General features: G+C 32.9%; 2 protein-coding genes across 2 annotated transcripts in view; one reads left to right on the forward strand and one right to left on the reverse strand.

Moving 5' to 3' along the window:
- On the forward strand, positions 1–21512 carry LOC139086745 (uncharacterized). Its single transcript, XM_070635327.1, has 9 exons — positions 1–372; positions 1935–2077; positions 3139–3314; positions 3631–3796; positions 4557–4656; positions 6411–6674; positions 9770–9979; positions 10793–11157; positions 20875–21512. The coding sequence occupies exons 1-9, from the start codon at positions 1–3 to the stop codon at positions 20906–20908; spliced, it is 1830 nt and encodes a 609-aa protein (XP_070491428.1). The 3' UTR covers positions 20909–21512.
- Positions 1–22875, reverse strand: part of LOC139086712 (uncharacterized) — a 152708-nt gene that overhangs the window by 97825 nt on the left and 32008 nt on the right. The gene's annotated exons all lie outside the window — the stretch shown is intronic.

Here is a 22875-nt window from a genome sequence, read left to right on the forward strand (position 1 = left end):
ATGTCAGTTCGCAGATCAAAAACCGTTCATACCGAAACGGTATCTAAAGAAATTAACATCAATCATAATAAAATTATTAATAATAATTGTAATAGTCCTAATAATTCTAATAGTTTGAATAATAATAGTCCTAATAATAATTTGAAAAACATCAATTGCATCAACAATCACCTTAAATATATTGAGCATAGCGACAAAAATAGTTATTGCTGTACAATCGATAAAACGATTAAACGAATTTTACCAATAACCGTTGATTCATCAACAATACTGTCGCCAACGGCATTGACAGCCGCACAAAATTCAGCACAAAATTCAAACAAATATTTATTGACTGAACTGAATAATTATCGTAAGCCGCCAACCATACAGGTAAGTTCTCTTTTTTATGGTTTATTTTGTTTGATATGTGTGCTGCTATGGAGGGTGTTCACTTATGATGTAACGCATAAAGGGAATTCTTAGAGCTTCCCCTGATCCCTTCACATTATTACCCCATGCTTCGAAACGTCCGTACAAGGAATTTTCCTTTGTTTAACAGCTGTTACAAAATCATATACCAACATGGGTGTAGGGCATTTGCCCACTGACACTTGCTCACTGGTAAATTAGCCGACTGACATTTTCCCACTGGTACATATGCCCACTGGTACATAAGCCTACTCGTACATAAGCCCACTGATACACATGCCCACTGGGACCTCAAGTCTAAAAAGCGAACGTAATAAGTGAACGACTCCTATATAGTATTGTTACTCGTGTGATTGTGGACGTGGGGTAGAGTAGTGGGTGATGAATGCAAGGTACATTGTGAATATTAGCTGAGATTAGCCTGACAAATGTAGGCTACGTCGGATTCATATCAAGGGCTTTTTCCCAAAAAGAGGGAGTGGGTTCGACCCCTAACACCACCGTTTCACTCCCTGAATACTCCCCTGACTCAAACCAATCAGGTGTCATGTGGATGTGTAGTTGGACGATGTATGTAAGGGACAAAAAGTAGGGATGATTTTCAACCCCCAACACTACCTTCTCTCCTTCTTGAATACGTCTCTGATTCAAACGAATGTTAACTGTCACTATATTGTTCAAGATTCATCCTTAATCTTTAGATTTACCAAATGATTTCCATACAATGTATATGATCTCTCTCGAACTGCCACTAAACTCCATTTTCACCAAAATAACTTCCAGCTGTATTTATAGACACCCCAGTAATAACCCCCACCTCACTCCAATAATCAACCAAGAATCAATTCCAACTGTATCTAGAGACATCCCAATAATAACCCCCAACTCTTCTCCTCTCCGAAAAATCACTTCCAACTGCATCTACAGACACCCCACATTAACAGACCACAAAAACCATCATACTGTAAAAGCTCATTTATCACTGACTTTATGATTGTTTGATTTATGTGTGAATACGTGTTTGGTGTTTGCTGTTGGGAGTGGACATGATGGTTTATCCTTCAATCTACCCTCATTATATCAAATTTCCGAGAATAGATTAATGCAAAAATATATATATATATATATAAAGTTTCAATGCCACAAAATTATTGAAAAACTTTTTCATATAAAGTTAAAGCTTTCAAAAGAATTGGTTTGGGGGTAAAATAAATACGAGACATGCAAAATTAATAAAGCTGAATAAAATTTATAATTTATGCATCGTATAGTTCGCAAGATAATTTTTCACAATGAATAAACAATTCAGTATCAAGTAACACTAATGAATGCGAGCATTATACTAAAAGTTCATATCACAATAAAATAAATTAGCATAAAATCAGCTGTGATCTCACGCAAAATATCTAAAAAGCAATCCTATCCTCATCAACAAAAAAAATCAGCTTGTTGCATATCCGCATCTGATTTGCATTTATTCATGAGAACTATAATTTAATGTCAATTCTTTTCTCATTATTTAGGTACCAGTCGCTACGATTTTAAACGACTTGAGCCCAGTACCGAGCGCACCGGCAAAGAGTTACAAAAGTAAGCTACGTTTCCTAATGAGACCTATGAACCACTTGGGCATCTCAAGTAATTCGCCCGACGTGAAGGCCATGCGGTAAGTTATGAGAATTGAATGATGTAATTTTGAGGGTATTGTTCCTGTATTTTATGATTTTTAAGGGATTGGTGATTGCTGGAACCAGAGTTGCAAAACAGGCACCTGTGGCAGGCAAAAGCCGTACAAATTATTGATAATTTGAACAAAACAATACGAATTATCAAGAAATTGTACGGTTTTTGCCTAGTACAGGTGCCTGTACAAATTGCCTGACTGCAACTCTGGCTGGAACCATAGGGTGTGGTCCTATTGCATAGTGGGTAACCTGAATCATAGAATTTACCCCGGGGCAGGGGTTTTGAAGAATTCAAGGGTGGGGATGATTATGATTTTAGGAAAGCAAGTACATTTTTGTTTCAAAAAACCCTGGCAAATTGTAAATTTTGGGGAAAAGTAGGGAACCTCTTGAACCCCTGGATGCGCCCCGGGGTAAACTCTTAGACTATGCTAATTACCTCACTTCGTGAATCATACTGAGTAATTCATGGTCATCCTCAGATGATGTCAAAAAGGTTCTTCTGTTGGATCTTAGACTTGATTCTTAGGTTTATACCAGATATAGAGCATGCCCCGGGGTAAAATCAGTAAACAATCCCATTTATTTCCAAAGATATCTTATATTTCACACAATCTAAAGGTGAAATTGAATAAAATGCTAAATTAAGTAGTAAACTTAATATTTCAAGGTCACAAGCCACAAATTCATAAACATAACCTCAAATTTGTAAACATAACCTCCAAATCCATCACCTTCAATAAATCCAAGAAACATAAAGTGTGCCTTAATTTCCTCAATACCACCTCCCATCTTATTAATTCATTTTATTATACCCAACAAGCTAAAAATTCCAGTAATAAAGAGGAAAACTTTTTTTAGCACAAATATTACCGGTCTCTAAATGAGGCCAAAGCATTAATTTACATACCCTTAAAATTTATGATTTTGACTTATTTGTTTATTTACAATTAGAGTCAAATTTATTACAGATTTTTTACCTCTCAACATAATAAAAACTTTTTTTCTATCGTTGCATGCCGGTTTTTTTATTCTTATACAGGTATTACAGATTGTGGATTTACACATGCAACGCTGTGTTATTAATGGCAGTCATTATTTTTTGTGGCGTTGCTGGTAAAGTTTTATTAGCTGACTACAGACGCTTATTGATAAATGGATTAAATCTTACGCAACCGAGTTTCGTTTATGCTTATTTGGCTTTGCTGGTGCAATCAGGTAAGAGGAGAATTGATTCTTGTGTTGGATCAGTGGTGGGCAACCTGTGTGTTGCGGCACTCTAGTGTAATATTTTTGGAAATGTCATGAACCGTATATCGTGTACGGTTTTGGTCGAGGCTAACCACCAAAGAGTGTCACGAACTATTAAAGGTTGCCCAGCGCTGTTCTAGACATTTTGAGAGGCCATCCACTTATTGGGTAACGCTCAGAACTGGAAAAAAGGCTGAAAGAGCCAATTTTTAGCGTTACGTAATAGATGAACATCCCCTACCCAAGCAAACTACATAACTAATTATACAACTTCCCATTTCAGGTTTCCTACAATTAATAGGGTGTCTTGGTGCCTTAAGATTATCTGAAAAACTACTGAACGCTTACTGGTTACTATTACTAGTATTATTAATAGGAGATGCAATTTTAGGAATTTTTTGGATGTTTAAGTTTGATAGAATAATGCAAGATCTTCAACCAATGTTAAGGTAAAGACTCTCTACAACTCACCAAGATCAAGGAGATTCAATGCCAAACATTTTCTGACATAAAGCTGACATTCGGAAAAAAATTTTATTATCTGCATAAGTGCTTTTCATAAAAACTTCTTCATTCTCTAGTCTCTTGCACGATTCATGAATGTCGAGACATAATGTGAAAGGCAAAAAAGCAGAGCACCAACAGTGAAAAAAGGACTTTATGAAATATATTCATTGTGTGAGAGTCTCAAAGAATTTATTTCTTTGGACGATAATTGAATAATAAATATTTAAAGTTGTGCTAAGCATTGAGTTGACTTTTTAGAGTCATTTTGTGCATGAATTGATGCAGTTTATATATCAATCTATACAAAATTGCTCATTGTTTGAAAATAAATGAGTTAATTAATTCCGGATTGTTTGTATTCGATCCTTGCCATCTTTTTCTTTAAGAATCAATCAAGATAATCAAGCTTTAAAGTCATTTAGTTAGTTTAATTCAAGAAAAACTTTTCGAAGTGAGAGCATCATTGACTTTGGATTATTCAACAATATTTTCAAATTTTAAAAGTCAGTTGAATTATATAACATTAAATTTTAAATCTGAAATGTCCGTTAAATTTCATTGTAAAGAAAATAACAAGTAAGAAGTCAGAAAATGCGCTCTAAACACCAACTTGAATCTTCCTACTTAACATTTTGCATTAAAAAATTGTTCAATGTAATAAAAAATATTTTTGTCTCACCCTTGACAATCACACCCGCACAGATATCGTCTGTCGCACGAGTATGGAATAACAACAGAATTCACAGAACTATGGGATCGACTGCAACATGAAGGTCGTTGCTGTGGCATTATAGAATCACAAGTAAGATAATTTTTACATTAATATCCCTTCTATATCATCTCTCAAATGCACTTAAGGACAAGAAAATACATTAAAAAATTGTTTACAAATTAAATTAGATTCATTTCAATTTATATGATTCCCGTGTGTTGGAACTTGTTATTAGGTCGTAAAGTGATAATTATGTTCTTTACATGAAATTTAATTAAAAAGTTTTATGAACACAAACATTTTTTTTTTTTACTTCTTCCTCTTTGGACTCTGACTCTCGCCAAATAAACATTGTACAGACTGTACACAGCAAAATGTGTAGATGTAAAGTTAGATAAATGCCATAAAAATTATCTGAAGCGAATGAGAAAAAGGCTTCATCAAACTTTGAAATGTGTTAATGACATTTTCTCATCAGGGGAGTTGTGAGCTAGGACGGGAGGAAATAACATTTCGTCAGAAAAATAGTAAAGCTTTCTAGGGAATTAAGTAAGATTATGGACGAAAAATGAGTCATGATTTTTTTGAGCATCTTCTTCTATTGACATAATGATGTTTATGGTACGGAAAATAAAACAAGCTAACTTCTTTGGAATTTCTACTGTACATTCACAGAATTATGAAGTTTGTTGCTTCTTGTCTGACATTAAATTCTCATAAAAACTAGAAACTTTTTTGATCACGTATCATTTCTGCACATTTACAGTTATAGACTTAGTTTATAGTTACTTTTACTGGGCAAATTGTCTCAGGAGATCATAAAAATTTGACATGCAAGTTTGGTCAAGTCTAGGGGCAGCGAGGGTGTATTATGTATGTTGTAGGCAATGTGTTGGATAAGGATTGAATATCCATCAAACATCAAATAGAACAGGATGCGATGGTGAAACGCACGTCTAGTAATAAGCTTGACAATTGTGTAATTTGCCATAAATTGAGATTTCACAATCAAAATGGACCCAGTGGTCTCTTAACCATCTTCATCCCCTCCCATCTTCTGCGGTTGATCTTCCTGAGCATGCTCTTGTGGTTGATTGACTAATCACAGCCTGTTTCGCTTACTTACTTCCTTGACTGGGGCTCACGAGGGCTCATTGCCGCGCCAAGGGAAGACAGCTCTATCCTTCGAAACCTTTAGCCAGTTCGGGATATTAAGGACTCTAGCGTCCTGTTCCACTTGGGTTCCTCATATATTAATCAAACTTAGCTCATCTAGTATTAAATGACAAGTTATTCAATATTTGCAACTTAATGATAGCATTAACCTTAATTTTGCACATTAAACACCTTTTTGAGCAAGGAATCAGACACCTTTGCTATATCCATGATTCTTCATCATAGAATAGACACCCCTAATACACATTATACATACTTAACAATACTTGAATAGCAGAAATTGATTAATCGTTTTAAAATTCGACTCCAGATCAAAGTGACTCTGACTTGGTGCTGGATTCGATTTAAATCCGACACCATGCTAGTGTCATGCCAGCCTGGAGCTGGATTTTGAATCGATTAACTGACTTGTGCTATTCAAAATAATCACAACTAACAGCAAAGTCTCAAAACTAACACAAACTAAACAATTGTAACAAAATCCATCTAAAGGATACATACACAGACACACACAAACCAAATGAGAGATGCCATAGAAAGGCAAAACAAATTTTAATCAATTCCGTTCATTAACTTTCTTTTCAATATTAAAATTCTATTTTTATGAAATTGCTCATTGCGCAAAAAAAACTTAATATCATCTATCCTCTATGTCTATTATGTCTCAGGATTTTTCCGTAAATACAAATCGAACATATCCGCCATCATGCTGTGATTCAGTTGCAGACCAAATAAGTAGTATATCACAAAAACCATTGGCATCAGCTGTCATTTTTCGTACAGACGATGAACGTGTACATCAGCGTAATTTGAGTGACATTGCTGAAGTCACATATAATCATGTGACATTGGAAAGTATGAAAAATAATGGAGTTGCCGGTGCTATTTTAAATAGTGACAACAGAAATCCATGTCATGGTGTTCATCCGCAGGTATGCCATTATTATTATTAGATCGTATAAGTCACTATGTCAGTCATCAAAAAATCAGTTGTATATGATTACGATCGTCAATGTATAATAATGATTATGCCAAAAAAATATGTGTACAGGGGGGTGTCTCACATTAATGAAGATTGACGGTTATTGTTTTTGTGCATGTAACAAAGTTCAGTGCTCTTGCCTTACTTTTTTATTTCGGGGGGGAGGTTGAGGATAGGAAAAATTAATTAAGAAAGATTGACTGAGCTCAAATGACTGACCTTCTTCTTTTTTGTAAATCCAAACAAATAATAGAGTCAGTGGAACTATGCGAAAAAAGTAAAGGAAGCACACAAAAAAAAGGAAGGAAAAGTTTCGTAGCTGAACAAAAAACAAAAAGTTACAAACAATGGAATTTATGGAATAAAAGTTTTGAGAAAGTGAATGACTTGAGAGCATTTTTAATGAGGTGCAGCAACACATGAAATACTGCTGCATTGGGGGTTTGACACGACGGTTTTATGGCTGATAGAACGTCATGCATTAATTATTTTTGTTCAAGGTATTTGTAGACTTAGAGTTCATTACTTTTAAAAGTTTGTGTCGTGAAGTTGCTGCTGCTATGTCGAAAATTTAGTGGAGTGGAATTGCAATGAGAATTGATTAAAATTTAATGATGTTGGATTGTGACTCGAGTGTTCGAGAGGAAAATCTGTTAAACTTGATTAAATCGTAGCTATTTAAGTTTATGGTGACGTAGAAAAGTAGATGGTGGAATCAAAATTTCTGAGTATTCATGCTAGTATGATCTATAATAATATTCATTACTGGACTACATGGGCTTATATTAAAGTTTGGGATTGATGCCAGATCCGTAAGTCACTCAAAAGTCTGAAGAAGCTCTACTTCTTAACATAATTCGAGTTGACTCTGATTTTGTATGAGTAAATCGACTAGATTCCATATAACACTCGAAAAACTCCTAGTTACTCAATCCTGAAGATCAGGAAAATTGGTCGAGTATCAATCCAAGTCTATGTTACAACCAACGATCAAGCATCATATAGATTCTTCTGTCATTGCAACATTAAGTCCTCTATAGCCGAATAAAAAGGCTGCCTTACATTCCAATCTAAATTAGTCATTTATATGAGAGTTTAGATTCGATTCCCACCAAAATACTTTTAATCCCAATCGAGATCCAGTCGACACTCAAATTACTGTCAATTTAACAAGATCCTACCTAAAACTGAAGAAATTTCTAGCTAAACCGTCAGTGCACAAAAGTACAAAACTCTCATCACACAATATGATTAAGGGTTCTCAAGACATAGACCAAGAATCCCAAGGATATTCTGGAATTTCCGTGCAGTCTGCTAGCTCGGGCTAGGTCTCGGTCTTAGTTTCGCTTCGGGTCTCAGTCTCAGTCCGGGTCTTATACTCGGTCCCGGTCATATGTTTGGTCTCTGTCATAGACTCGTTTTGGGTCTTAGACTTGGTTCCGATCTTAGATTCAGTGCTAGTTCCATTCTCCGTTCCAATCCCAGTCTCAGTCTCAGTCTCGGCCTCGGTCCTAGTCTTGATTCCGGTCTCAGTCTCGGCCTTGGTCCCAGTCTCGATTCCGGTCTCAGTCTCGGCCTCGGTCCCAGTCTCGATTCCGGTCTCAATCTTGGCCCCAGTCAAAGTCTCAATCCTTGTCTTAGTCCTGGTCTAGCTCTCGATCACGAAAATCCGTCCAAATCGAGACATAAGGAACCTCTAAATACGCCATTCAAAAATCAAGCAAACACAAAAGTAAAACTCAACAACAGCAGCAAAGTACAAAAGCAGTGTAAATTAAAAAGTACACACAAAAGAAAAAAAGTCTGCCAAAGAATTTGATTAAACTTTAATAACATTAAATGCTTTAATTCACAACAATTGTCATGGTTGCTAGGCGGTTGTTGTCGCTGATGTTTTATAAACTTTTTTTTTTCCATCGTTTTGTGTATTTTCATTTGTTTTGATTAAACAAACTTTTCATCTTTTCTACGCAAAAAGTTGTGAAAACACCTGGCATTTTTTGTGTTGTTAACGTTTCGGGTGTCTGATTTTATGCTCAAAATAAGAAATAGCAAATTATACATCCACATACATACACAGAAGAAAAAAGTTTCATGCGTTTATAATAAAGCGACGATGAAGGGAAGAAGGTAGACAAAAATTGTACAAGATCTTAAAAAGTTTATGTTGGTTGTAGGAATTATGATTAAAGATACAACGCCCATGAGAATTCTTATGATGTTGTGTGGTAGGAATTTGGTGGATTATGTGGTGAAAATTGTTAATTTTTGGAGGTGGATTGGTATTGGGATATGCCTGGTTCATTATGGGGTGTGTTTTTTGGAATTGAGAGGAAAGGAATGGGTCGTAGGACGTAAGAAGGGGTAGGAGGACGTAGAAAGGCGCAAGAGGACATAGGAAGGGGTAGGTGGCCACAGAAATGGTTATGAGGCAGTAGGAAGGGGTAAGTGGACATAGAAAGGAGTAGAAGGACATAGGAAGGAGTACAATGACATAGGAAGGAATAGAAGGACGCAAGAAGAGGTCAGGAGGACGTAGAAAGGAGTAGGAGGACGTAGAAAGGGATATGAGAGTTTAGGATGTGGTAGGAGAGTTTAGTATGAGGTAGGAGATTGTAGAAAGGAGTAATTTCACCTAATAGAAGCAATTTAAGATCAGTTTATGTACAATTGACCCCATGCATAGTTAGAAACCAACTTTATCCATGTATCTTTAGCAATATCTTTACCAGACAGACCCAAATCTACCCAGTATGACAAACCTCTGCTCAAATTCAGTCACACATACTCTACCCAAAACTCAATTTTCCGCCACAATTCAATCGATTCCGCACCATCAGCGATCGTAATAACTAGAAGCACGAGAATAAAGTTAAAGCATAATCATCATTAAACATGACGAAAAAGTTTTGTAATAATAAAGTATATCTTTCTCCTATATATTCTTTTCCTCACTCGTACGTACAATTTTATCATCATAATCATCGTTTTGGTCTACAATTTCTAATGCTTATTTTTTCTTTCCCGTATGTCTTACTTTATTAGGGTTGTATTGATGTACTAATTCAATGGTTAAGACAAACAGCAGACATTCTCTTCGTATTAGGTTATTGTGTAATTGCATTTCTAAAGCTCTGCTTTCTCGGTATTTTACGATATGAAATCAAGGAAATGATACAGAAAATTAAGTTACTACAAACTGAAATGGCACAATCGATATTAAATTCGGAGATGGGTGAGCCGCATATACTACAGGTGAGCATAAATGGTTGTTTTTATAGTTATCATATACATATGTGAGGATTTTTTTTGGAAGGGTATGGAACTGTTGTTATGTTGATTGAAAGGAATTTTAGAGAATAATTCAATAATTAGTCTGAGCAGCATAGCTTCGCAACCATATGTTGTCCTGTTAAGGACAATCCAAAGCTCGAAGTCGGCTCAGATTCCATGCTAAATTCGAGTTAACTTCGAGCTCTGGGACAAACAGGGACTTGGTGGCTGCACCGATTGCATCGTGACATGAGTTAGACAGTAAACAGTAAGATTTGCTATAATGTGTTGCTCAGGATGATGTCCTTTATAGAAGTATATGGCGTAGTCTTTACAAAGGCAGCTAAAGATAGCGATGATGACACTAAGATGGATCCTTTGAGTCCTTAAAGTATGATCTGATCAAATTAATAGCGACACCCGTCAATCACCCAAGATCTGTGTAGCACAATGAAGTAGCAAGGAATCTCCTACATCGCCGCATTAACCGCAAGACGTGAGGGTGTCCTGAAGTCACATGACATGCTTTTGGCTGTATTGGTGTTTGACAAAAATCCCTCAATTGATCAACTAACTCAGCACAACAACATAGTCTTTAAACAGCAAGACCATCTTCAAATTCCATCAACAAAGTGTCCATACCCTTCACCCCAAAAAACGAATCATCCATAGAAAATCACCAAATAAAAAAAAAACTCATATAATCGCTTAATCACCATCCTCATCTACACATGTCCATGAATAATTCATATCATAAAAAAAAGTATATACACATTATGCATTTTATGTTTATAGATACCCGTAAATGGTGGCATGAATATCCATACGGAGCCGAAAGTAGGCAATCGAGATCGTGAATTAACTCGAATAGGATCAGCGGAGAGTGAGCGTGAATCATTATTATATACGGAAGCGACACCACAATATACACAAAAACATAAACAATTATATGCATGCATGAATGAGCATGGGAGAGGTAATTGTGGTAATGGTACGGGTTGTGATTCCGATACAAATTCTAATAGTGCATTAATTGCCGATGAAGTCAATACAGCCACGACGTCTTCAACAGCTACAAAGACAATAAATGGCAATGGAAACAATAATAATAATAATAATTATGAATTGAGTGAGTTCGATACAAAAACATCGACATACAGGTGAGTAGCACATGTGACTATATATTTTTTTTAATTAAATTTATTGGCATTTAATGAATCATCGGATGTGTACACAATGCAGACATAGATTGAATTTCAATCGACAATAAAGTATTTTATTTAATTACTGACAATAATTTAGTGCAGACTCACTGAATATTTTCACATTGCAGATTTAAATTTATTGCTTATAATGCGTATTTTTAGTGGAAATATTCATGTTGAATGAAATAAAAAAAAATCTCGGTGCATGTGTATCCAGATTTATAATGCATGTACATTTTAATGCCTTTAAAAATTGAATCTATTGAAATTAAGGTTTTGGGGATTTTATACATGATTGAGAGAGAATTCTGTAGAATTATTGGGTATTTTGTTAATTGCTAGACATGATAAGTTGAGGATTTATCCAAGAATGCAGTTTTCTAAGAAATCTAATTCCTGTTTACTACTTTTAAGACCCTACCCCAAAAAATTTATCGAAATCAGTCATAACGATGCCGACAAAGCACTATTGCATCTTGCTGCATCTTGCTCTTAAAAATCAATCAAAATTGCTTGAGATAAGATGTTTTTCAACAATTTCTAATGACGTTCATGCATTTGACTTTATATTTGTCCTAAGAAGAATAAAAACTGGAAATTAGAGATTATTTCACCATCATCAATTATAAAAAGATGCAAAAATATCCTATTTTTAGTTAGTTGCAATTCAATAATTGAGATGAAGCTCCTAATTTTTCTTGCTGTCGTTGTCGCTTACTGCGGTAAGAGAACAGAAGTGCAATTTATTATATTCTTAAGGTGATATAGTTTTGTTGATCTTCAGAAATTGCACAAAGTAAAAAAGACTGTGCTCATTACAATGAACGATGAAATTACCATTTGAACAGTGTAAAGAATCAAGCATTCGCCGAGGCCCGTTCACGTGCTCAGCATTATGAAGAATCAGTTAATTCGATAGACAAAAATCAACCGGATTGGAAGAAACGTGCCAATAGTTACGTGAAGGATATAAAGGCTTTAGAACATTATAAAGTAACCACTGGTATAGGTGACTTTATAAGTAGTATTAGAGATGCATTTGATGAGCAAATTACAAAAAGTGAACTTCATGATGCAATAAACAATAAAACTCCAATTATCAAGTTCCCAATGACCTGTATCCGGAATTTTTCTGAAGCCCATGATGTTTTGGTAGTCGGTAAGACTCTTGGACATCTTGAAGCTCTAAATCGAGTCAAAGCTTACATCAGAAAAAATTAAATTCCAGTTTATGATTTTATTTCACAATGACGGTAATAAAAATGCTTAATCCTATCTTGAATGATATTCCTGTTCTGATCATTTGTTTAGCTAAGGAATTTCACCATAATTTGAAAAAGTCAAGTCTGTCTTGATTAACGATATCTTTGAACTTTTACACTAATGAGTTTATTGACTTTTTAAAAAGTCAAAAACTTGATTCCAAAATTTAGGAACGTATTTTCTATGAATTTCACCATAGCACTTTTTGACTATATAAAGATGAAGAAGTTCTCTACTTTAAGTCAGTAACGTTTTAGTGATCGAGATGAAGTTCTTAATTTGTTTGGCTTTCGTAGCTGCTTTCTGCGGTAATAGTAAATTAGAGTTGTAATTTATTCTAGAACTAATTAATTATTAATCTTTAGCAATCGCACAATGTGACAATGACTGTACTCATTATATTGCGCGATGGGATTATTTTTTGGAGGATGGTAAAACACAACAATCCAAAGAAGTCGTTTCAGAAGCAACACAGTTTGAAAGTTATATACACTCTGTTAAATCTGAAAACCCAAAAAATTGGAAGACGATTGCCGATGGTTTCATAGACAGAATCAAAGCACTTGAACATCATGTAGTATCCAGGTCTCTTGAAGAATTCACTGCTACGATGTTTGAAGTATTTGGTGGACTTGTGACCAGAAGTGAAATTTATAATGCATTAAAAGATAACCAACAAATTGATAAGTTTCCGATGAACTGCATCAAGAATTTCTCTGAAGCTCATACAGTTTTCGTACTTGGTGATAATACAGCTTATCTGCCAATTCTTAAGCGAGCTGAAGTTTACATTAAGGAAAAATAATTCCAACGTCTTATATTTGACTGTGGACTTTAAATAAAAAATGCTTAATCAAGCCTTTAAATATATTCCTGTTTTTATCATTTATTTAACATTAAAATTTCACCATAATTAGAGATAATGAGATCATTTTGAGCAAATTCAGGTCCAGCCGATAGAAGCACCTTTTACTGTGAATTTATGGCTCGTTATGACTACTTCACTCTTAGACCCGTTCTAACATCTTACGTTGCCAATTCTCAGTTCCTATCGTTAGACTGCCACATTTGACAAACCGAAGGCATCTAAACTTCCGAAAAATCATTAGGTTGATAATAAGATTCGAACCCGCGCAATTCAACATCAATTTTCATTACCGCATCTTGTTAAGTGAACTATCAAGGCACCTTTGTTTCCATTTTAAAGCCTTTAGTGATAGTTATTAAACTAACCATAACTTGATAGGTTTGATAAGGCTGTTACAAAATCGTAGACCCCTCATGATCAGGATACTCTGAAATCTCATGATTGATCTAGCCAACCAGCTAGTCGTTCAAAGGAAAATTATGTATGCAATATTTAACAGTCTTTGCCTATTATAATAGCCAATAAACAGCTATTCCTGAACAGCATCAACAACAATAATTTAATGTAATCCTTAACCGTAAATTAAGATGTTTTTAATGCAACTTTCCATTTTAAAGCAGGAATTATTAATACAACAATGTATCTAAATTGAAACCTGTTCAAAACATTGAATGTACTGTAAATGCTGTATTATTTTACCATAGAATATCTTCCATAAAAGAGTAAAGAAGTTCTCCATTTCGAGTTAGTTACATTTCAGTTATCGAGATGAAGTTCATAATTTTTCTAGCTTTCGTAGCTGCTTTCTGGGGTAATAATAGACAATGAGCATACTCAACTAAATGAGCAACAAGCTAAGCTTACTCACTCAATAGAATTGAGCATGTTCCTTGTTTATTCTTCGAAAATTATTATATATTCATAAAATTACGTCTTTTGGTTGATCTTTAGAAATAGCACAAAGTGATAATGACTGAGTCATTACATTGCGCGATGGAATTATCATTTAAGATCTGGTGAAGCACAATAATCCAATGAAGTCGTTTCACAAGCAAGAGAGTTTGAAAATGTAATTCACTCTATTAAGAAAGAAAAGCCCGAAAATTGGAAGAGGATTGCCAATGGTTTTGTAGGCAAAATTAAAGCATTAGAATATTATATATCATCATACCATGCTCTTGGTGATTTTACAAATAAATCACCAGAAGTGAAATTCTTGGTGCAATTCAAGATTATAAGCCAGTTAATAAGTTCTAATAATAATTCAAGTCACAATCTTGAATATCTTTCAGTTCTTAGTCGAGTTGAGGATTCTCTTAAAGAAGAATAATTTCAACTGTCAATAATTCTTTTGACAGCGACTTTAATAAATATTGATTAATATGATCCTGATTGGCATTTCTGTTTTGATCATTTGTTTAACTTAAGAATTTCACCATAATTTGTAATAGTAAGCAGAATTGGCACCTTTGAACTTTTACTTTAATGACTTTATTAACTTTGTAAGTTTGTCTCTTACATCAAGGGATAAGTGGTTGTTCACTTATGACGAATCGCGAATAATTAACTTTCTGTGTACCGTGTGGGATTTCGGTTCACGCTTACCATCAAGTTATGCCGCGAAAAACTATAGGTGGTCTACCACTGCTCTAAGCGGTACAGAATTTACGAATGTTAAATACCTTTCTTAGAAACTTCGTAAATTGTGTATTTCACCATAGTACTTTTTGACTATAAAAAGATGAAGAAGTTCTCCACTTTAAGTCAGTAACGTTTCAGTGATCGAGATGAAGTTCTTAATTTGTTTAGCTTTCGTAGCTTCTTTCTGCGGTAATAAAAAATTAAAGTTGTAATTTATTCTAGAACTAATTGATTATTAATCTATAGCAATCGCACAAAGTAAAAGTAACTGCACTCATTATGTTGACCGATTTAATTATCATTTGAGATCTGGTGAAGAACGAGCTTTCATGGAGGCCTATGATCGAGCAACACAATTTGAAGATGGTATTCGCTCTCTTATAAAAAATAAGCCGAAAAATTGGAAGAAGTCAGCCGACAATTTAGTAGAACTAATCAAAGGACTCGAAAATCATATAGTAAGCCAGTCTCTTGGTGATTTCACTGATGCGATGGGTGCAGTATTCGAAGGATTTATACCTAGGGTTGAAATTTTTCGTGCACTTCAAGAGAATAAGCCAATCAAGAAGTTTCCGATGACCTGCATTAAGAACTTTTGTGAAGCTCAAAGAGTTTTTGTATCTGGTCCAAATCTTGGATACCTTGCCAGTCTTATCCGTGTTAAGGCATTGCTTAAAGAAGCATAAATTCAACGGTGACTTTAATAAGACACTGAATGAGCTATCATACTTAAAAAATGTCAATTACTTCCGAATATTTGCATAATTTTAAATAAATTTATTCTGAAACTTAAATTACTTTAAAATTCGTACACAAAAATGTCAAATTTGCTGATAAAAACCCAAATTTTAAATAAAGTAAAACCTTAAATGCCTTTAAAAAGAGAATTAAATACAAAATTTTAAATTAATTCAATTCCTGTCCAACAATCAAGTCAAACAAAAGTGAAATGAGGTTGTACGCGTTCAAGCTGCTGATTTTGTCAGTTTTTGGTAACAAAAAATTAAAGAAATTCTTTGTCAGCTTTTTCTAATTTTTTTCAAATTCATCAGCAACAGCACAAGGGCAGACAGACGATTGCACTTACTATATCCATACCTGGAAATTTGGTTTACGAGTTTATGAAAAGATGGTTAATGATTACGCCTGTGAACTTATCAAAAATATAGAAAATTACATCATAGGCATCAAAGAAGGAAATCCACCAAATTTGAAAGAATTAGTTGCTAAATATCTAGAGCATATGACCCAAACGCACGAATATTTAAGCATAATGGTGATGCATGAGTTTGTGACAAGTATTCGTTATGATTTTGTAAGAGCTGAGCTGCAAGAAGCAATCAGGGAAAATAAGACATTAGACAAGTTTCCGATGAGTTGTATTGACAATATTGGCGATGCTCACAGAATTTTCTTTGAACCAAATCCAAAAATGGTCGCTGTTGATAGATTAATTAAGTTTTGGGTATTGGGGATAATAGTTTAGGACTGCATCTTTCTATTAGAGATTTGTGAATTCCATTAGAGTCTCGGTCTCAAAAAATCATCGAAACCGAGACTACGAGACCCTATATCCCTAGTCCTTTAAAAATAAATAATTTGAATAAAATATCAATTAAAAATATTTGAAAAATCCTAGCAAATTGAAGTATTTATTTCCAAAAAGGGTAGGGGAGGGTGAATGACCGCTATCACTAACTCTTCTGTATATGCCACTAGGGTAATATATTTTGAAACTTAAATTGCTTAAAATGCATTAAAATTCGTTCATAAAAATGACATTTTTTGCAGATAAAAACCAAAGTTTTTAATAAAGGCAAAAAACCATAAACAAAATTTAATTAAGCTCAGTTCCTGTCCAACAATCAAGTCAAACAAAAGTGAAATGAGGTTGCTCGTACTCAAGCTACTGATATTGACGTCCTTTGGTAACAAAAAAGTATAAAGCTGCTTACAAACTATTTCTAAATTTTTTCAAATTCATCAGCAATAGCACAAGGACAGTCAGACAATTGCACATACTACATCGATATATGGAGATATGGTTTAAAAAATTATGAAAAAATGATAGATCAAAATGCATGCGTTCTTATCAAATCTGCCGAAGAAGCAATTAAAACCATTAAAGATGGAAATCCACCAAATTGGAAAGAGTTATCTGTTGAAGTTCTTGGTCATATGCGTGATACGCACTCATATTGGAACTTATTTGTGATGCGTGAGTTTGTGACAGGTATGCGTTATGACTTTGTAAGAAGTGAGCTGCAAGAAGCAATTATGGAGAATAAGCCAATGGTCAATTTTCCGATGAGTTGTATAGACAATATTGGAGATGCTCATAGAATTTTCTTGGAACCAAATCGAAAAATTGTCTTTGCTGAGAAGAGAATTATGTTGTGGGTATTAGGGATAGTAGATTAGGACTCTGTGTATCAATAATGTTATCGAGAACTGGATTTTGAACAAATCCCTTGAAATCTCAATCTAGGTCTTGGCCATGGTCTCGATCTCAAGAATTCATCGAATCTGAGTCTTTAGGACACCTTCATCCCATATAGACCCTCAAAATCTAAATTAAATGAATAAAATATCAATTTAAAAGTATATTTATCTTTTTCATTCAATTTAAAGTTGAAAATTATCAAAAAATTAAAAACTTATTAAAAATTCTACATGAGCATCCAAATAACACATCAAAATCCCACAATGAGCTCCATATCATAAAGCTTATAAATAGACAAGCCGTGTATAAAATCTGAATATTCAAAATAATATACATAATTCAAGTTAAAATCAACAGTATGTTCATAACTTTTACATTACCTCAAAACTATCAAAATCATGAAAAACATCAACCAAAATTTATGATCCGCTTATGTCAAAAAATATTAATATACATGAGCTAACAGCAACAAAATAAGCACAAAAAAAATCTATAAATTGTAAATGAGTTTTCCTGATTAAATATGAAGGTCAGCGATTTATTTCAATTTCCTACTAAAATAATTCACATCTCTCACAATTTTTATTAAAGCGATTATGCTGTGTGGAAATGAGAATGCTCTCGATAAAAATTTCCTATCCCATCGCTTATCATAAATCACAATTTTTAGTACATAAAAATGGTTTCAATTTATGAGCAGTGAGGGAGAGATGGAATGAAAGATGAGATAAATAATTAAATTTTGTGTTCATTAAAGCTTTACATCCTTGTCTTTTTATTTCGAAGGGGAGAGAATGTTCAGGGATGTTGAGTGGAAATGATGTTGGTGAATTAGAAAGCTTTTGGGGAGCTTTTGAGAAAATGTTTTAAAGTTTGATTTTTAAATTTCGAATTTTTTTTTTTTTATTTTTAAATTTTAAATTTTTTTAAAAAAATTTATTTTAAAATTTAGTTTTTTTTAAATTTTAATTTTTAAATTTTTTCAAACTTAATTTTTTATTTTTTGAAATTCAATTTTTAATTTTTTTCAATTTTATCCAAGTTTTTTCAAATTTAAATTTTTTTTTTCAAATTTGAATTTATGAAATTTAAATTTAAATTGAAATTTAACTTTTAAATTTTGAAATTTAACTTTTAAATTTTTGAAATTTGATTTTTAAATTTTGAAATTTAACTTTTAAATTTATGAAATTTAACTTTTAATTTTTAAATTTTTGAAATTGAAATTTTAAATTTTTGAAATTTAATTTTTAAATTTTGAAATTTAACTTTTAAATTTTTTAAAATTTAACTTTTAAATTTTTAAAATTTAACTTTTTTTTTGAAATTTGAATTTTGAAATTGACTTTTAAATTTTTGAAATTTAACTTTTAAATTTTTGAAATTTAAATTTTAAATTTTTGAAATTTGTTTTAAATTTTTGAAATTCAATTTTTGAAATTTTTAAAATTTTTTAAATTTTTTAATAAAAATTTTTTCAAATTTAAATTTTAAATTTTCAAAATTCAATTTTTAAATTTTTTTAACTTTAAAATTGTATGAATTTAAAGCTAACACATCATCAACATCCCATCCACTCCATAAATTCCTTTTAAAAACACAAAGCTTTATGACATAAGAGAATTTACGATGTTGATATTACATTTCCTCATTATAGAGTAATCCTTCAACAGAATAAATTAAAAGCCATTTGCACACTATGCACAGAGAGGAATTGAGACAACAAATCTCTGAATTATCAATTTCCACTTAATAATTCAATTCGGTTAAACAAACAAATTTTATAGTTCAGTAAAAAATAATGGAAGATTGGGACATAGTATCTCCTATATATATTTATTATCACTTTACTTTTCCCATATGCTGAAGGAAAGCACAAAGTATAGAGGATAATAAACACTCATGGTTATATTGTGTGTTTATGTTTTATGTTTCATACAGGGGACAATGCCATATGTGACACACGATCCTTCCTTTCATTGTTTTCAATTTCATTACGTGAAATATGTGCTGAGTTTTTCCTCACTTTTGTGTGTTCCTTTCTTTCTGCTCTAAAAACTTGTTTTTTTGTTTCATTTTCATTATATTAAATAAAAAGCCATGTGCACATGGAAAAAATGAATAGAAAAGAAAAAGTTTATTGCTGCATTCCGCTCTACAGGAATGTTTCAGTTTACTGCTTTATAAAATGAACAGCAGAACTTTGACATTTTCAGTTAAAATTAATTTGTATAATTATCGAACTTCATCGAGTGTGAAATATGTGTGCGGAGTGGTGCATGCGATAGCTTGTTAGCGAATTTTTGTGGGGAACAGGTTCGGCAGTGGTTGATGTGGTTACAATGTCTATATGAAAATGCTGCATAATTGTCTGATTTTGTAACTGTATTTATCGGGGTCAGCAGGTATGGTCAGCTAAAGTGGCATTATGATGCAATATATGCAGCACATTAAATCACAACAAAATTTAATAAATGAATTACAGTTTTTAAAGCATCGATTTGTTTTTTAAGTTTCGCTTTATTTTAAAGTCTATTTACGAAGTTACTTTCTATTTTGAAGCTATGAACTATTTTTGAAGCTACACTCTTTTATTAAAACTATGCCTCATTTCTGAATCTACGCCTCATTTTAAAGACATGCTTCATTTTAAAGCAATGCTTCATTTTTGAAGCAATCCTTCGTTTCAAAACTATGCTACATTTTAGAAGCCTTGCTTTATTTTTTTAAGCCTTGCTTAAATTTAGATAATTAAGCTTTGCTTCATATTTGAGGCTTTGCTTCATCTTTGAAGCTTTGCTTCATCTTTGAAGCTTTGCTTCATTTTAAAGCTATGCTTCATTTTCAAGCAATCCTTCAATTCAAAATTATGCATCATTTTTGAAGTTTTCCTTCTTTATAAAGCTATGCTTTATTTTTGAAGCTATGCTTCATTTTTGATGCTACGCTCTATTTTTGAAACCACTTTGTTCAACAAACCGAACAAAAATGCGCTCTTAATTCATAAATATAAGAATAATTCAACCTAGTTCTAAACTATACCAGAGTATCGTGTCTTTTGTTTTAGTTTTGATAGATGTAGTTCTACATTTTTTGAGGATTAATCGTCTGCAATAGCTTATACACATTAAGAGAAATTGGTTTAATTCATAGCTGGATTTAAATCATTTTTTAGTTTGTTTCTCGTGGATTTACTACAGTTTTGAACTAAGTTCCATTCATATTGTTTCCATTAAAATGTCTCTATTCAAATCAGCAGCTATTCACATACGAATGTGAAGATTTTCGCATTAGAGCCAAAATCAATAGCGATAAACTTCATCTTTAATAATTGAATGCATTAAAGCCAAAAGCAAAATATTTCTACAGATCTCTCTCAATCTATAGCCATTCCTGAATTATTAATCAGCTTATCGATTTCCAGTTTTGATAATAATTTCTATTTCCTATTTCGCAGATTATTGAATGCACCAACAGTGACTAAAATCTGACTACGGTATTATTTAGAGCAATTATTTGGCGATCAATGGCGACGTCCTAGTAGTACATCATCGAGTGCTCGTACAAGTAGACGTAGTAGTGTATCAACGGTACGGCGTCGTTCACGAATTACATATGATCAAGGCATACGTTATTATAAAGGCACCGGCATTATTGATAGAAACGATTGTGATTGTGAAGATATTTAAATAAATTATTATATATACACATACATACATAACATAACATAACATCCATTACACATTACATTACACACCACCCATTACATAACAAAAAAAAAAAGAATAACAAAATCGACTGATAAATTATTTAACTGATGCCGCGTAGTTCATAAAAATAACAATTACAATTACGATTATACACAAAAAAAAGAAGGAATGAAAGAAAGTTTAATGATGATGAGAAACATATTAATACTCAATTATTATTATTATTATTATTATTACTATCGTTATGGATGAGAATGCTAATGTATAATTGTATCGGGTGAGCACACAGAAAATTATTTTCAATTTACACAGAAGACATTAAAGTTATTTTAGTTTTTTATTGTACTTTCGAGAATATTGAGCATCTTGAGATACTCTATATACTTCTGGGAAATAAGATTGAGGATTCTACAAGTTCCTTTGTTTCAAGAGTTTTCTTATTAATTCTTTTGATTAATTATTTAAATCCAATTTGAATAATCTGAGTCTAGTGAATTTTAAATTAGTAATTTGTATTGATTTTGAGTTATATTTTTGGAAATTATATATTGGATTTGTCTGTAGACAAGATAACTCATAGACAATTGACCATAAGTTAGAGTTAGGTCCTTACTTTTAGGTTATACAGTTAGGGCTCGGATCTTCACTTATTCCATTACGTAATGCGAAAAATTGACATTGAAGCCCTCAGCCTCCATGCCCAAACCTCCTCCCATTCTTTAGAGCGTTACGCTATAGGTGAACCTCCCAATAATTGAAAGATACTTAAAGATAGGCTAAGGACGTAACCAAAATCTTATACTCAGAACTGTACTAAGATGCAAATTCTAAAGTTAAGTGCTCATGTAAAGTTTAGGCATCAATTGATAGAATAGGTAGGTTAATAGGTAGTATTGACTAGAAACATAGGACCAGATTAAGAATTTAGCATTGAATTGGGTGCCCATCTAATCATTGATTAGATACCTAACTAGAAATATGAAATTAAAACGATAAAGTTACTAATCCGAAAAGCACAAGTCAGTTAATCGATCCAAAATTCAGAATCAGACCGGTATGACTCTTGAATTGAACCGAATTCGGACACTAGTCAAAGTCACGTCGATCTAATGCAGATTTATGATCGATTAATCAATATGTGCTATTTGGATAAAAGGTTGAATACCTACTAGATTACTAAACCTATTTTGGAACTCATTCTCAGAACTAGTGCCTATTTGAAAAAGAGGTGACTATATAGGTTACCTTCGGTTGTTACTAGCTTGGAGGCTGGCTGTTCACTTATATAACACGAAAATTGACTTATTGAACCCACTCTCATATGAAACCTCCTTTATGCTCCTCTAAAACTTCGACACCCCCTCCACCCCTAGTGCGTTACGTAATAAGTGAACGACCTTTAGAAGTAGATCAAATTAAGTCCCAAAAATTGTAAAAACTGGAAAAAACCGATTTAACACCTAAAATTCAACCTAAAATATCCCAAAAATATAAAAAAGCTCCACATTTTTTCGTGCTCACCCGATACGTGCGCAAGTAGAAATTTGATTTTTGTTTGAAATGAGAGTAAATATTAATAAAAGAAATTACAATTTTTTCATAGTTCATAATTATAATCTTCACACATTAAACAACAAAAAGAAAGAACGAATAAAAAAAGAGAAGAAAAATGTGAGAAAAAACTAATGAAAAAGTGTTATAATAAGTTTGAAAATGAAATAAAAAAAAGTTAAACTATAATCAAATAG

Source organism: Chironomus tepperi, unplaced genomic scaffold (assembly GCF_022539635.2).
Source record: "Chironomus tepperi strain 1889 unplaced genomic scaffold, CSIRO-AGI_Ctep_v1 contig_88, whole genome shotgun sequence".
Classification (NCBI taxonomy): Eukaryota; Metazoa; Arthropoda; class Insecta; order Diptera; family Chironomidae; genus Chironomus; species Chironomus tepperi.

Coding starts and splice junctions, on each gene's coding strand:
- LOC139086745 (XM_070635327.1), top strand. CDS start 1: ATGTCAGTTCGCAGATCAAAAACCGTTCATACCGAAACGGTATCTAAA. Junction 373..1,934: donor GTAAGCCGCCAACCATACAG/GTAAGTTCTCTT, acceptor CTCATTATTTAG/GTACCAGTCGCTACGATTTT. Junction 2,078..3,138: donor CCCGACGTGAAGGCCATGCG/GTAAGTTATGAG, acceptor ATTCTTATACAG/GTATTACAGATTGTGGATTT.